The following is a 16832-nucleotide window of genomic DNA, read 5'->3' as shown; positions in this document are numbered from 1 at the left end:
GTCACTTTAAAGTAAATGTACTTTAAGAATAAAGGAGTCTGGAAGCCTGGGTCACCCTATTATTCACTGCTTCTCGCTCTCCACTCCTCAACCTGCCTCACTGACTTTCGTTGGACTATGGCATGAGAGAGAAATAAACCTTTGTTGAGTTAAGCCACTGAGAATGTGGAGAGGTCTAACGGGTTTATAGGGCTGTTCAATTCTTGTATATCCTTGGTCATTTTCTATCTAATTGTTTTATCCGTTTTTGAGAGTGAGTATTGAAGTCTCCAACTATTATTGCTGAACTGTCTACTTCTCCCTCAATTCTGTCAGTCTGTGCTTCATTTATGTGGGGGCTTTGTTGTCTTATCATCCTCATCAACTGACCCTTTTAGAATTATAAAATGTTCGTTTCGCTAGTAACAATTTTTTGTCTTAAAATCTATTACTAATATTGGTATAGACACTCCAGCTCTATTTTAGTTACTATTTGCATTGTTTACCTTTTTCCATCCTTTTACTTTCTACCTATTATCTACAGTGTGTGTGACCTTGAATTTTAACTGTCACTTTATATCTGCATGACCCTGGACAAGTTAATTCAATTTTCTAACTGAATCAGTTTCTTCACCTATAAAATGAGGATAATACACAATAATACTATTATCAGGATTAAATAAGGCACTGTAAGGCAGTTGTGCATAGCAGCATGAATAATGGATATTTACAAGTACTACAACAGTCATTATTAATGATACTGCCAGAGAAGATAAGAAAACAGTAATCAAAATATATTCTCACCTTTTCTGATAAATACTGTTCATAAATTCCAACAGCAGCTGCTCTTAAAAGACCTTTGGTTTGGTTGGTTTGATGTTTTCCATCTTTCTGACGACTTGATAAAACTTCTAGCTGTTGTTGGGCTGTAACCCGGTATCCTTCCACTGTCATCCAGAAGAAGAGATGTGCCTGACCTCCAGTTTGCTGCATGTAATCTACCAAACAAAATCCGTAACAACATAGATATTAAAGTCACACATTTTTGGGTGCATACAGCTGTATGACAAGTTAGAAGGATTAAAGTTTCAAATACTTAAAACTCTACATTTTGAACATATTTAGCAAATGCTTGAGGTTAAAAAAATAGTTATATCATAAACTGGTTAGGCTGAGAAGACCAGTTATGCAGAAAAAACAAATGGAAGCACATATTTTAAAAAAAAAATCTGATTTTTCACTAAAATATCTCTAGGGGATAAAACTGCCAGTGAAGGCTTCATCAGAAATAAACTACTTCACCAACATTCAGCTTCCATTCTCAACAAAGATTATTAATCACAATATTACTATTATCATAAATATTAAAAATAAGGTTTGGGCTCTTCAATAAGCCATGCATTTGTTTTTGATCATGAAAATGAAGAATTAGGGAGTTTTGCTGGAAATGTCCCCCAGATAAAAGCAATTTTGATGTAATATTAATAAAATTAATAAATATTTATATATTAAAATGGCATAAAAACAAAGTCCTCCCCCATTCATGCATCAAAATGATATACACAGGTTATACACACCAAGTATTCCTGATAAAGTACTCTTTCTCAAATAACTTAAATTGAAATTCATAGTAGAATCTCCTGGGGTTTATTTAAAAGCAGATTAGCAAATGCACATTGGAGTTAAAATAAGCATTTATTTCCTCGACAACAAAATAAATCTCTGGCTTCTGAAGAAAAGGGAATATTTCAGAGAATGAGGGGTGGAAGAGAGATATATATGCCACACCTAATATCAGGTATTTAAAATCTAACAATATTTACAATTAGTAAAAATTTCAAGGGTTATATTATTTTTATAAAATGGATTTACCTACCCATAAAAAATTGTAGTGCAACATTGTCTACAAGAATGCTGTCCAGGGGGACTGTGCAAAGTTTCCCAAAGTTTGCTGCCAGTTTCACAGTATTTATTTCCTACAAATAAAAGTTAATGTAAATTAATATTTCATCTATTCATTCACTAGGTTAAAGATCTTTACACAGATGTAAAAATTTAAGTTAAAATGGAATAAAAATGAAGGTTTCTTTTCTTGTACATGTGGGTGCCCAATAAAAAGTATCAGCTCACTGAATTTCCTGGAGTTATTTTAAGAGCTGCTTAGTAAATATACATTAAAAGTATGATAGGCACTCATTTCTTGTAATAAAAAAATAAATCTAGTTTCATGGATTCTCTGTCTCTATATACTCCAAACAAAAATGAACATTTTTGGGGCTAAAGGGGATATATAGATCCCCTTAATATGTTCAAGAATAAACAAATCCCAACATTTTCAAGTACAGATTGAAGTCTATCTACTGGGGAAAAAGAAAATATTCCCGAGTTAATCTGCTCCTAATGGAGTAAAAATTCTATAATCTTTATAGAAAATGTATTTCTTTTCAGTCTACCTAAATAGTAAATTACATATACTTCAAAGCAAGAGAGTAGGTAACTACCTACATAGGGTGAAAAAAAATTTTTTAACAGGTACAAATTTAGAGAATCTACATGTCCAGCATTGTGCTCAGTGCGTCATACACATTATTTCATTAATCTCCACAGCAATCCTATTGGATAAATATTACCAATCCCACTCAACAGATAAGAAAGTTGAGGATCGGAAATGTTGCCTGGGGTCACAAAGCTGGTTAGAATGAGTCAGTGTCCTCAAAACCTGCTGCCCCTTCCACAAAAAGCCATAGTGTTTCTGGGAATGATTTTCACCAGCTTCTCTGCGTTCCCAAATCCATATCTCACAATCCTCTATTTTTAAAAAAAGATACACAGGTTTTCTGAAAGTTAGATAGGCTGCCTTATTCAGGGGCAGATACTAAATTAGGCATAGGAAAAGGAAGATGATTTGAAAAAAGGAGAAAAAAGCTTTCTCTGTAATTAGTATCTCTCCTTCATATAAGTATTTAATAATAACAGATTACCAACTTAAAATGTCTGGGGTAAAGCAATCTAGTCCCAGCACATGATTTCTCCTAAGTCTTCCTTCCTCAGATTTTATCACCTCTTTTTCCTGTCCAGCAGCACCTCTATAGATAGGGAATGGAAAAGAGTATTCACTATCACTTTATTTCTGATAAAAAGAATAAAGCACCTCCTAAGACTTTAAGATAAGTAGCATGGTTAAAAAACTACATCTCTGTGAAGAGTGTGAGTTTTCTTCCAAAGGAAAACACTGTATGACTTGAGCTATTAAAAAAGGTAAAGCCTGATATTCAAAATAGAATTGACAAGCTTCCAAACAAGGTTTCAAAATTTCAAAAGGATTCAATATCGGAAAATGTTTAGGCAAACAGACTTTAAATAATGATGCGTATGGATCATTAACTCTTAAGATCTAGGTAAGGTAACTAGATAAAGAAACAGTAAGAACAAGTGAAACCATATTATTCTTCTATTCTGAATTTACATGCATGTATAAACTCACTTTAAAATATAATTAACTGAAACAAAGACAGACAGACATACACCCGCACACACATATAAATGACAAATGTGGGCCTCAAGTAATGTAAGTTATAATTAAACTAGCAAACTAAACTCAAGATTTTTAAAAGTAAGTCTTCCATTCCTTAAGGAATTTAAGTACACTGCAAAACTACAAGACCAAAGAGTCACAAATAAATTTCCAATAGAAAACCAGCCTGAAAAAGGTGACTACACTAAAAACTAAAGGTAGTAAAAAATGTGTTTTTTTACATTTTAAAGCCCCAAATCTCTGCTTCTCCTTTACAATGAAACTCTTCCAAACAGCTACCTATAATCACAGTTTCTAATTCACCTCTTCCCATTTTCTCCTGGACTGACTCCAGTCAGGGTTTCTCTCCACTATTCGACCAAAATGCTATCATCAGATCACCAATAATCCCCCTGCTAGCAAACCCAATAGTCAATTCTATATCTTCATCTTACTCAACTTATTAGTCGCCTTTGATATACCTGATCTCTCACTTCTTTAAACATTTTCTACACTTGGCTTCTAGGATATCACACTCTCAGGTTTTCCTTCAATCTCACCAGTCACTCTTGTTTCTTTGGCTAAATCTTTCACTTTGTCTTCAACACTAAGTAACTGCAGGGCCTCAGGACTAAGTCCTTGATATCTTCTTACTTAAACTCATTCTTTTAGGTAACCTCATCCAGTCTCTTAACTTTAAATAAACATCTGATAATCCTGAGGATTCTCAAAGTTTGTTCCATCACTAAACATTCCCTTGAACTCGAGTTTACGAATTAGCATGTCTACTTGAATGTCAAACCGGGATCTCAAACTAAAACATTCAAAACTTGATTCTCTCTTCCAGACTTCCTCCTCCCTCGGTTGTATCCATTTTAGTAAACAACACTATTCATACAGCTGCTCAGGCCAAAAAACTCTGGAATCATCCTTGAGTCCTTTTTTCCTCTCTCACCCTGTATTTAATCCATTAGCAAATCCTGTTAGCACTATATCTAGTCTCTAATTACTTCTCGCATGAACCTCCACAGACATCTCTTACTGAACTAATGCAACAGTCTTGGGGCCTCCCTGGTGGCGCAAGTGGTTGAGAGTCCGCCTGCCGATGCAGGGGATACGGGTTCGTGCCCTGGTCTGGGAGGATCCCATATGACGCGGAGCGGCTGGGCCCGTGAGCCATGGCCGCTGAGCCTGCGCGTCCGGAGCCTGTGCTCCGCAACGGGAGAGGCCACAACAGTGAGAGGCCCGCATACCGCAAAAAATAAATAAAAAAAAATAAATAAATAATGCAACAGTCTTGTAAGTGATCTGTTTCCATTCTTGTCCCCACCACTCCACCACAATCTATTTACCACAAAGAGTCCAAGTAATCATTTTAACTCATAAGTCACATCATGTCACTTGCCAGGGCAAATCTCCAATGGATTCCTATCACAATTAGAATTTTTAAAAATCTTACTATGGCAGTAACCCCCAAGGTTCCTCTCTAATTTCATTCCTACTACAATCCCTTTCATGCATTCCATACCAGACACAATGACCTCCTCTAACTCACCAGGCACTTTCCTATTCCAGGGCCTTTGCATGCTCTCACCCTTGCCTGCAAGATTCCTTTAAAAAAAAAAAAAAAATTCACAGGACCCTCTCCTTATTCACATCTCTCTTTGCTCAAATGTCACCAAATCTCTCAGCATATATCTAAAACACTCCCAGACATTCTCTATCACCCTACTTTGCTTTACTTATTTTTTTCACATTTACTTATTTTTTACATTTTTTACATAATACATCAATTTATATATTGGTTAATTTTCTGATTCTGCAACTACTGGGTTGGCCAAAAACTTCGTTCGGGTTTTTCTATAAGATGTTATGGAAATGTAAGCTCCATGAGAGAGATTTCTGTCTGTTAGGTCCATCTAAAAAAAGGTGCCCAGTGTACAAAATATAATAAATGTTGAACTTTGAATAAATAATACATGAGTAGATAAATATATAAATATATATATATAAATCAAGAAATAAAAGCTTTAATTACTTCAGTATTTTTCATGCAGCTTGTTTTAACAAATACTTACACTACATTGTGTAAGATAAACTTTTTTCTAAATTCTTAGTTCTTTTGTAGAGTGCTACACTGGTTAATATTCTACCTTTTGTCATTTGCTAGATGTTTTAATGAATATGAAGTATTTATAACTAAATATTAATTCAAAAGTACTTTACTTACCTTGCCTGACTGCAACCGTTGTATTCTTGAGTCACATACTTTCTTTACAAATAATAAGCTATTTATTTGATTTTTGATGGTGTTGATATCTAAAAACAAACAAATTGATTATGAGGTAGAAAGTGGCAGTGTTACTTGTGAAATACTTTAAACATACACTTACTATAATTTAACATAATAACCAATGAATAGAGCAATTATTTTATTTAATAAAAGAAATAACTGGAAATTTTACAGTGAAATTATTTAATTAAAATTAAACCATGCCAATTATCTTTACTTCAGAGATAACTGCAATAATAAGAGTCTCATATTCAGAAAATTATTGTGCTTTAGTCTCAGCACGTATTAGCATAATAAAAGTCAGATTTACTTAAGGTGAAAACAACTAATAGCATAAAATGACATTTAGGTAAAGTTTTGTTTGAAGACACAGTAATCATTAAAGAAGTAAAACATTCTTATGCTTAAATAAATTATCAATACTTACCATCACCAGCTGTATCTAGAGATCGAAGATATTGTAATTCTTCTGCTGCTTTATCTCGGACTGCTTCTAGCTCTCCAATATTGTCACTCAATTTAATAATGTTCATAAAGGCCTCATAGTTGCAGTTAGAATCACGGATCTGAAAATAAAGTTTAAAATACAGATGGGAGGGAGACTCGCTTAAGTGAAAACAGAATCTTGAGTGCCTACCATGAACCAGGCACAACTTTCCTCTATATCCCCACTGTTTATAACAAAACAAAATGAAAACCTCTGTACTCTTGGTACTTAAATTCTTGTGGGTCACAGACTATTAACAAAGTAAGTAAGATATATAGCACACTACAAAGTAAAGAGCATGTTCAGAATGTCTGATAATAGCAAGGAAGTCATGATGGCTAGAGCTAAACTAAAGAAGTGTAGAAGAGTAATGAAGATCAGTGGTAATGGAGGGCAAATATGGTAGGGTTTAGTAAATATTTTGGCTTTCACTCTGAATGGAATAAATAGTTACTGGAGAGTTTTAAACAGAAGAGTGGCATTCTCTGACATAAATTTAACAGAATCACTGTAATGACATAAATAACTGTTATTTCATCTTTTTTCTCCAGCCACTTGCTATTTAAGAATAGGAATGGAGTAGAAGGTTAAGTTGGATTTAACCAGAGTGTGGTTTCACCAAGCAAATAATAAAGTGAGAGAGAGAGGAAGGTAGTTGAGGATGTTGTGAAGGAACGAATGACTATGACTGCCAACAAAAGCTAAGTGAAACAGCAAGGGGAGCTATGAAAAGGTAGCCAACTTGGGAATACTGTCCATTCTAAACAAGGAGTCAAAGCACTGGGGATTGTGTAAGCCCAGAGCTATGGGAAAAAAAAAAAAAAAAAGGCCAATAAGCACATGAAAAAATGCTCAAAATCATTAGTCATCAAGGATGTGCAAGTTAACCATAACAAAATGACAATGCCAAATGTCTATCAGAATGTGGAGAGACCAAACTCTCAAACAGTGCGAGTGGAAGTACAAAATTATAACACAACTTTGTAGGACTACTTGGCAGTTTCTCTCACTTGGTATAAATTTTACTTCAATAATACAACAAGAAGTAGGTTTTTTTTTTTTTTTTTTTTTTGCAGTACGCGGGCCTCTCACTGCTGTGGCCTCTCCCGCTGTGGAGCACAGGCTCAGCGGCCATGGCTCACGGGCCCAGCCACTCCGCGGCATGTGGGATCCTCCCAAACAAGGGCATGAACCCGTGTCCCCTGCATCGGCAGGCGGACCCTCAACCACCGCGCCACCAGGGAAGCCCAAGAAGTAGGTTTTTAAAGACCCGATTTTTCTTAGAATACATTAAGAAACAAGTCAGTAGCTATTCACTTATCTGCTCGGGGCGGGGGGGGGGATAACAATACGAACCAATTAGGTACTCTATTCCACAGTCAGAGATAGGACTTAATATTAACTAGTTTGTCTTAAAAAGAAATAAAATATATATTTCGAGATGAATAATGCAAATCCATCCACACTGTTTTTAGAAATGACTTAAAAATTTTAAACTATTGTTGGGTAACATGAACACTTTATATAGAGAAGATATATGTTACTACTACACTGCTCTAAACTTTTCCTTTCAAATAGAAATAAACTATACAATTAGATATCATTAATATGAAATTTAACTGGGTGAAAGAGTAAGAACTGAGCCAATTTTAATCTTTATAATACCTACACACATAAAGGGTTTTCCACACAAATAATGCCAAAAGTGTGCAAACCAGACAACAAAGTAGGCTAAAGATCCTTTATTGATATATTCTTCTCTTTTAAATATATTTTCTGATATTTTACAGCTAAGTACAATAGTGATCAATTTTGTTCATTAAATAACAAAAAGACCCACGCATCATACACAATAAAAGTACCAGCCCAACTGTGGGGAGAACAAGTAAAAATGTGATGGTCTGAATTCTTTTTTTGTTTGTTTTTTTTTGCGGTATGCGGGCCTCTCACTGTTGTGGCCTCTCCCGTTGCAGAGCACAGGCTCCGGACGCGCAGGCTCGGCGGCCATGGCTCACGGGCCCAGCTGCTCTGCGGCATGTGGGATCTTCCCGGACTGGGGCACGAACCCATGTCCCCTGCATCGGCAGGCGGACTCTCAACCACTGCGCCACCAGGGAAGCCCTGAATTCTTTTTTGAGTATGTGTTAAGTCCCCCCAAAATATTTTTCTCATATAACTAATTATATACTTAATATAAGCTTAGCAAAAGAAAAATTGAAAACTAAAGAAAAATATAAATAGGAATAAAAATAATTCCTAACCTCATGAGTGAGAGATAACTATAACATTCTGGTAAATATGCATCCTTTTCTGTACTATAGGTAAGATTATACAGTACTGTATACCCTGATTATTTAAGGTAAGTATACAATATCCATTTTTGTGTTGCCAAAAAAAATTTTTTTAATGTCATTTACTCTTACTTTATTACTTAAATGTTTTTAAATTTTACCTGTGTTTCCTACTTCTTAAAAAATCATTTTGTTACATAACCAACACTCCTTGTAAGTAAAGTGAAATATATAAACAAAAGAGAAAAATTAAAACTTTCAGGATCCTACCTCTCTATTAACATTTCAGTCAGTATACATCTTATCAGAATCATAGTCATTCATAAATATATAATTACTTATATATTTATTTTTTAAAAGATTAGATATCTACACATACATCATTTTTAATTATGCTTTTCACATAAAAATATACATCTTTTCATATTCATAAAGATACACTACCATAATAATGGCATCACAGTATTTTATGGTATCAATATGCCTAAATTATCCCTCTATGTGGGACAATTAAATTCCTTTCAATTTTTTAGTATTACTAGCAACACTGTCATTAATGGCCTTAAATTGGATTGTTGCAAACTTGCTTATTAGCACTTTAGAATAAATTTCAGGAGTAGAATTCCTAAGCAAAGGACATGTATTTTTAAAAATTTTAATTAAGTGGATATGCATATTTTTAAAGCTCTTAGTAGAGCCTAGCAGGACTCTGCAGAAGCTGACAAAGGAAACGAAAAATCAAGTTCTGTGACCTCCATGAAAAGCTCTAGGAACACAAAGATAGTAAGATAATTTCTGCCTGCAGGTAACCCACCATCTGACGGGAGAGACAAACACTGCAACAGGAACAACAATAAAAAATTGCAAGTCTGATAATGGATATGGTTAAACAAAGAACAATCAAGTAGCTCCTTCCTAGGAAAGCTAGACTGAGTTAACAGAAGATACTGTGGGGAAGAAATTTCAGATTCAAAAAAATGAATCAAAGATCTAGAAGTATCTATCAAAGTATTCCCAGTAATAGCCCATTTACACTCTTCCTCAGCCATGAATTCATTGAGGAAAGCATATATAACCAGAAAAAAAAATCAGAAGTAGTGAACTTAATAACCACTAACCCTTTGATATATCTGACGAATAACAAAACTGAGTTATCTTATAGACATACTCAGCAACTTACAGAAACAAATTTAGAATAAAATGTAAAGTACATACTATTTAAGTAGTTCAGAACACAGTTGTATTTAAAATCAAATAGCAGTTTTTAAAAATATTCATCATCTATACACACAGACAATAAATATCCTCTTTTAAATTTAAATAAGTAGAAACAGCACCAAAATTGTAAGGAAGATTACCTTATCAACAAACTTTCTTACAGAGAATTTGGCTAGTACATTCAACACATAAGCAAACAGAAATACTGAAAATATAAAGATTATCTTTAGATGTATTTTTACTTAATTTCTTGAATAAATTATTGCTTAATCATCCTGACCTCCAAATCATATTTGTACATTTTAAAAAACTGTAAGTTGTAATTTTACAAAGTACATACCATCCATATGATATATTGATTAATATAATCAGGATCACTGAGTTGATTTATTAATGGAAGAAGAATTCCTCGTGCAAGGATTTCCTGGATAAAAATTTTAAAACACAAAAACAAACTTAATCTAATATACTTCTCAAATCAATAGCACAATGTAAATTTCCTAACACAATGCTGTTACTTAAGAAAGGTAAGGTACACGTAAAAGTAAAACTTGATAAATGACATGATTTTACAAAAAGATGAGCTAGTATACCTCAGTTAAATGAGATGAAGCCACCTATATCAACTTGGATACATGGCCACAATGATAAGTAGAGTTGAGTGAAAAAAAGCAAGAGGATACTTCTAATATGTTAGCATTTATACTCATTTTTAAAAGGCAAAACATGGCACTTTAAGTGTTTATGGATTCCTACATCTACATTAGAAGTATAAAAACGAAAAAAAAAAGGAAAAGATACCAATCTTAGAATAGTGATTGCCTTCAAGGGAGGGACAGAGCAACTACAGCAAAATATTAACAGTGGTTAAATCTGGGTTGTTGGTACATAAATGTCTATTGTATTATTCTCTATACCTGTCTGAGTTTGAAATTTACCTAACTGAAGATAATAAAAATAAAATAACATATGTTAAAACAATTACTCAACATTCTTTAGAATATACCTTCCCATTCTTTGCAGCTGTTTATGCTCCTACATATTAAGATTCTGCCTCTCCTTCAAGGACTGAATACAGAATTAATTTTCCAATTAAATAAACCCTGATCATTCCAGCTGAACACTTTTTCACTTATATGTTTAAAATACACTAATGCCCTGTATTTAAGCCATTTATCACATATCATTCTCTATGTAATTTTGTGTCTTCTACTTCTCTAATACACTACAGCTCTTCAGGAACTTTTTGTATATGAGTGAGATTAGTTAATCTATTGATTTATCTATCTTCAAAAATATTTAGCCTCTTCTCAAGGTCATTGTCTTAAACATGGCTGGAATTTGATAAATATTAAATGATGGAAATGAAGAAACTAAGAATTTAGTGCTGATTCTACTAAGACAATATTTTTACCTGTTATTACTCTTCAGTCCTTTATGCATGTGAAATCTAAATTTATGAAATATCATTTCTTATGAATACTGGAGAGGCTAAATAGCTACAAGTTTAACAGGATGTTTCACTTTTCTAAGTAAAGGACCAATTTATTTATTTATTCCTTTCCAGATCTCTAATTTATCTGTGCCATTTTCTGGTGTAAGTTCATAGAAGGTAGCCTTCACTTTATTTTCCTTTAGAGAAATACATTATTTAAATTCTACTTTTGTAAGTTGTACAAGTCTTTTGACAACTTTTCCCCCATGATGAATTCATATTTCCAAAAAGCACTAATGGAGGCTCCAGTAACTTTCTGAAATCTCTTCTGAGACATCGTACAGTCTCAAAGTAGAAGAAAATGCTTATTCTTTCAAGGTTAGCTTTAACTCTAACTTCTTAAAAATTATATTTATTTATAGAATCCCTTCCTTCAAATTATGTATCTGACCACAGAAGCTCACATTTTAAAATGTACTTTGTAAGGAGAAAATTCACAAACAAAAAAGTATTTTTTGAAACTTTCTTTTCAAAGTGAGAGAAAAAAACATGTGGACAAAATTTCTGAATAAATCTAGTGCTTCTTATTAGTTAATGCAAACAGTCAATATGTCTCAGAAAACTACGCTGATCTCCTAATCTGCCTCATGAAAGGGTTTGGTTAGTCAAGATGTAATCATATGACTCAACAATTCCTCTACAGGTTCTAGTGAGAGCTCTAAATATTCCAAAATATGTAGCAATTTCCAGATAATTTTCATATACTTTAAGACAAGCACCAGCTGCCAAATATGAAGGCTCAAAAGATAGTCATTGAGGCCATGAATCTCTAAATCAATAAAACATGGTAATGGAAGAAAGGAGAAGCAATTAAACAGCAATTATCTCAGTCAAATACTGTGATTTGTACAACCCATACAAAGGATCCATATAAAGGAAAGAACTAAGAACTCTCTAAACTGTTATTTAATCTGAACAAAATGTCTTTTGGGAAAACCTAGATTTAATTATCAACAAAAGAAAACTGATAAAGACTCAAGCAAAAATAAATAAAATATTGGTCTAAAAGAACAATCTATGGCAAAACATATTTGCTCTTTAAACAGTCCTACTTATTTTAAACTATAACCCATGTAACAAGACTCATCTTCATTCCTGTCTCTTAAAAGTCAATTTAATCTTTAAGGAGCAGCAACAGCATGTCCACCACATCCAGCAAGAAGGACAAACAGGTTTCCTTTTGCATTAAACCCAGTTCTCTGATTGGGTATGTGCTATGTGGCAGGTACTGTGATAACCACTAAGTACATAATCATGATAAATACAAAATATGGTCCCTGTGTTTATAGGACTTAGGATTCTACTGGAGAAAAGAGGCATCAAGCAGGTAAATCCAACAACCAAATTATCATTTTAAAATATGGTAAATGTTATGAAGGAAAACAGTACTTACCTACACTAATAGGGAATTATGAGGGGGCTTTTAGACCTGGAGGCCTTTCTGAGGAAGTGAGATATGTGGGACAAATACAATTTAGCCAAGAGAAGAAGGAGAATCATTCTAAGCAGATGAAAAAGAGTATGAGACAGTCCTATTGTGGGGAGAAATGGCACTTCTGGAGAAGCCAATGTAGTTGGAACATAGTGATGGCATGGCATGAAGGCCAGAGAGGTAAACAAAGCCACATCACATCATGCACAGTCTTACTGTAAGCCTTTTAAAAGGACTTGAGATTTAAAACATTTCCTGGATAGTTATTACTGGGATGAAGAAAAGACTTATAAAAGGTAGACAGGATTTGGAGGCAAGAATAAGATTTCCATCCTGGGCATTTAAAGTTTAAAAGGGCTGTGAATCAATCAAATAGTGATTTTAGTGGGCAGCTGGTCAGTGGGGCCTAGAGCTCAGAAGGGAAGTCTGGCCTATAGACATAAATTTTTATTAGCATTTGGCTGGTGTTTAAAGCCTTAGGAATGGATGAGCAAGAAGAGGGCTCAGAACTGAACAACTTGGATATTTAAAAGTTAAGAAGAGGAATTAAAGCATATAAAGGTGACTAAAAAAGAGACCAAAGGAGGAGAAAAAGAGAAGACAGTAATGACGTGGAACCCAAGAAAAGACAGAGTTTCAAGAAGGAAAACATGGCCAGCCATGTGAAATGCTGCTGAGATACTGCCTAACAGTGGCTATCTGGAGTACCAGGCAAAGACTCTGCTGCCAAATAATCAGCATGAATGAGTATGATGACTGATTAGCAGTATCTTCCTTCAGTGGTAGATGTGAATCTAGTGATGGACATGCCAGATATTTACCTCCCTTGATAATGACTAGCCCAAATAACTGGTCTTCACTATATATAATCTATCAGACTCTTCCCATCAAAATCAAGCATTTTCTTCTCACTTCACGGTACCATTATCCTACCTGAGAAGTGCACTGAACTCAAGTTAGAGACCTACTAGGAAATTGATACTGGTTAAATAATAACAAACAAGCATTAAATAACAACAGACACGTTAGGAATTGGTGTATCTGTTCTGCAGAATGGTAGACTAAAGAGATCATAAGCTTTCATTTTTACAGAAATTAGAAACTTCAATTTTACCCATTCAGCCAGGGTAAGGGCTAATGTTAGCATTAGCTAGCATTTCTCAATCACAACCAGTAGCCAAAGTCAAAATGTTATTCCTTTACATGTGTACAAAGAATTTTACTCCAAAGGTTTATACCCAGGGAATAAATGAGTCCAAGACTACTGTTCTCATCTGACTTAACTTATTTTCCAATGACAAGAAGTAGAATCTTAGCTACCCAGGTTTTTTTGAAAGTTTCTATCCAGAAGTGTTACTTTTGTCAGCCTAATTTAAGTAAATTTATAGGTGAAGCTATATTAAAGAAAATTTAAAACATATCTTTGTTATAACCAAAAATCCAAGTATCTAACTCTAACTCAGGCAGTTTTCAAGGTGTTGTCCAGGAACCTCTGGCGTGTAGGGGGAGACAAGCATACAGTGATATTTTCAAAAAGGAACATGATGGTGTGATGATACCATTAATGGAATGTGGGCTTGTGTATTTGTGTCCCAAAATTTCTTAGTTTTAATTTACAATACAATAAATATTGATAGATAAAGCCCACATAAACAGAAGCTCTTTGGGGTCCTCGATAATTTTTAAGAGCGTAACAGGGTCCTGGGACAAAAATTTTAATAATTACTACTCTAAGTTTCTTTACAGCCATGTATTTTGTATGAGCTTAGGCTTACCCTGACAAAGTATCGCATGATCTTGTTCTGGAAATCTCCAGGAGGTAGCAATAAATATAATAAGACCTCACACAAATCCCTTAGGAATCCTAGAAATAAAAGAAGTAGCTATAACAACATCAGAAAATATGAAGTCTCCACCTACTCTTGATATAAAACACAAATAAAGGTAGAAATAAGCAGTTGCCTGATTATACCAGCTTATTACCTTAGTAATCAGTATTCACTAAAAATTCCTTTATTGTTCTCCAAATAGCAACTATTCATTAATCAAACGAATACATATTTTTTATTCTGTCCAATTCTATACCACATTTTGAATTGCTGAGAAACTTCAATTACAAAAGTGTTTTCCCCAAAAAGTTTTAGTTGTACCATGTATTCTACCACACATCTTTGCGTACTTAAAAGTTATTTGCACATTTAAAAATACACTTGTAACAATTTTTTTCAGGAAAGAGCTTCCACTGTCTTGGCAGGTAATAACAAGAAGAGTATGCGCTTCTATTGGGTTGGCCAAAATGTTCGTTTTGGTTTTTCTGTAACATTATGGAAAAACCCGAACGAACGTTTTGGCCAACCCAATATTTTACTGATTGAGGAGGGCTTGATTTACATAAAAGGACTGTACATTATTATATCTATTTCTTACATTTAGTTATTTCATATTAGTGCTAATGAAGTAGCAGTTAAGAACTGAATTGCACAATAAATATAAAAAGGAAAGAAGGAAAAAGGGAAAAAGCGGAAAGGAAGGCAAAGAAATAAAAAAGCTGAGCACATTTTAAAAAATCTAAGAAAACAATTTCCACAACTAGAAATGCGTTTCTGAATTGTTCATATGCTGACACTTCCCGGGAATATAATTATTGGGTCAGAATGAACTTTTTGGCCAATGCAATAAACAGCTAATCAAAAAAAAATGTGCCAAGTAGCACAGACTCTTAGTCATTGTAAAACTAGGAAAAGACAACATCCTCAGCTAAAGCTTATCGGGTGTAACCTCCCAAAAAGAAAAGTACATTCAACTCTATAAATTTCATTTGAAATATTATAATCATTCCCTTAGGAAATATTTAGGGTAACAGGTGTACTCTTGAAATAGAAATAATAAATTCAAGGGGAAGATAAATTACTATAGATCAAAAAAAGTACATTTATAATTACATAACATTTCAGTTTGCTGTATTTTAAAAGATGACGAAAGAGGTACTCTTTGCCATCTTTAAATTTTAAAGATGACCTTTAAAAAAGAAAAAAGAATCTGGAAACTATTTTTAAGAGAAAAAATACAATAAAGTGCATAGTAGCAGTGTCTTTACTATGCTGCCTGTCCTGTAAGAATAATTACACTCTTAGATTTTACACTTATATTTGTTCACTGATTCTGCTAACTTGTCTCCAACCAATGTGAACAGTTACTGTTCTCAGAAAAGTTAAATTGAAAAGAAAACCTTCTTCATCTTTGGGAGATGTGCACACTAGGTCACGGCAAACGTCCTTCTCCATTTCAACTTCAACTTCAAAGAAGGTATCTACAAGATCTTCTGCTGTACCTGGACAAAGAAGGAACAATTCAAGACATACAGAATAATAAAGAAAAACAGATTTAAAAACCTTAATTTTCAAAGGGGATAAAGATATTACCTTTTACTTGATCATCTTTCTCTGTTATCTTCTGTTGAGCCTTTCTAAATACTCGTAGGTGTGTGCCAAAATCATCTACAATGCGTGTAGTAAAGTAAGGTTGCCAGTCTATTTCTTTTGACCTTACAAAAAACACATGACATAAAAGCATTATATAAATGTTTTTAATCAAAAAATAAGTTTACTTAATGACTACTGAAAGACATGATTATCAAAGAGACTGAATTTATTTATACTGAGATTTTACTCATTTAACCACTATTACACCTTAGCATTCCCTTTCAAAAGACCCAGTTTATCAAATCTACTTAAACCCTCGAACAATATTCTTTGAAGTATTTTATGTGCCAAAGCTTAAAAGTACTATCTAAATGCTTAAAATAAATAAGAGAAAAGACAACAGGTATATTATGCAATTTCTCATCCCAGACATAACAATATATTAGGAATTCAGAATGTTTTTGCTTGCTTTTAAAAGAGCAGTTGAGATATTTCTTGGTTCCTTCTGAACCCTTTCTGAATTCTCCACATTCTTCCTTTTAGTTATACAGTCCAAGTTTTGAACCAAATATCTTTGGTATGAGCCTGACTGGTTTCTGTTTGCATATACGAACACTTAAAAACTTAACTATTTGAAATAACTATAGTCACATGGAAATGGTTTAAAGAGTAATGTAAAATACCACACTTACCCATGAAAA

At 33.7% G+C, this 16832-nt stretch overlaps 1 protein-coding gene across 8 annotated transcripts in view; it reads right to left on the bottom strand.

Moving 5' to 3' along the window:
* SNX13 (sorting nexin 13) overlaps positions 1-16832 on the bottom strand; it is a 143816-nt gene that overhangs the window by 63824 nt on the left and 63160 nt on the right. For all 8 annotated transcript variants that reach the window (XM_060108174.1, XM_060108170.1, XM_060108168.1 and 5 more), the window contains 8 exons: positions 16132-16253; positions 15939-16040; positions 14485-14573; positions 10123-10206; positions 6214-6352; positions 5724-5812; positions 1856-1955; positions 784-977 (listed from right to left, as the gene is read on the bottom strand). In XM_060108174.1, the coding sequence (XP_059964157.1) occupies positions 784-977; positions 1856-1955; positions 5724-5812; positions 6214-6352; positions 10123-10206; positions 14485-14573; positions 15939-16040; positions 16132-16253 (919 nt within the window). The remainder of the gene's footprint in view (positions 1-783; positions 978-1855; positions 1956-5723; positions 5813-6213; positions 6353-10122; positions 10207-14484; positions 14574-15938; positions 16041-16131; positions 16254-16832) is intronic.

This window comes from Mesoplodon densirostris, chromosome 9, assembly GCF_025265405.1.
Source record: "Mesoplodon densirostris isolate mMesDen1 chromosome 9, mMesDen1 primary haplotype, whole genome shotgun sequence".
NCBI classification, from domain to species: Eukaryota; Metazoa; Chordata; class Mammalia; order Artiodactyla; family Ziphiidae; genus Mesoplodon; species Mesoplodon densirostris.
Note: the sequence above shows the minus strand (reverse complement) of the source record. Positions and strands in the feature narration are given on the sequence as shown.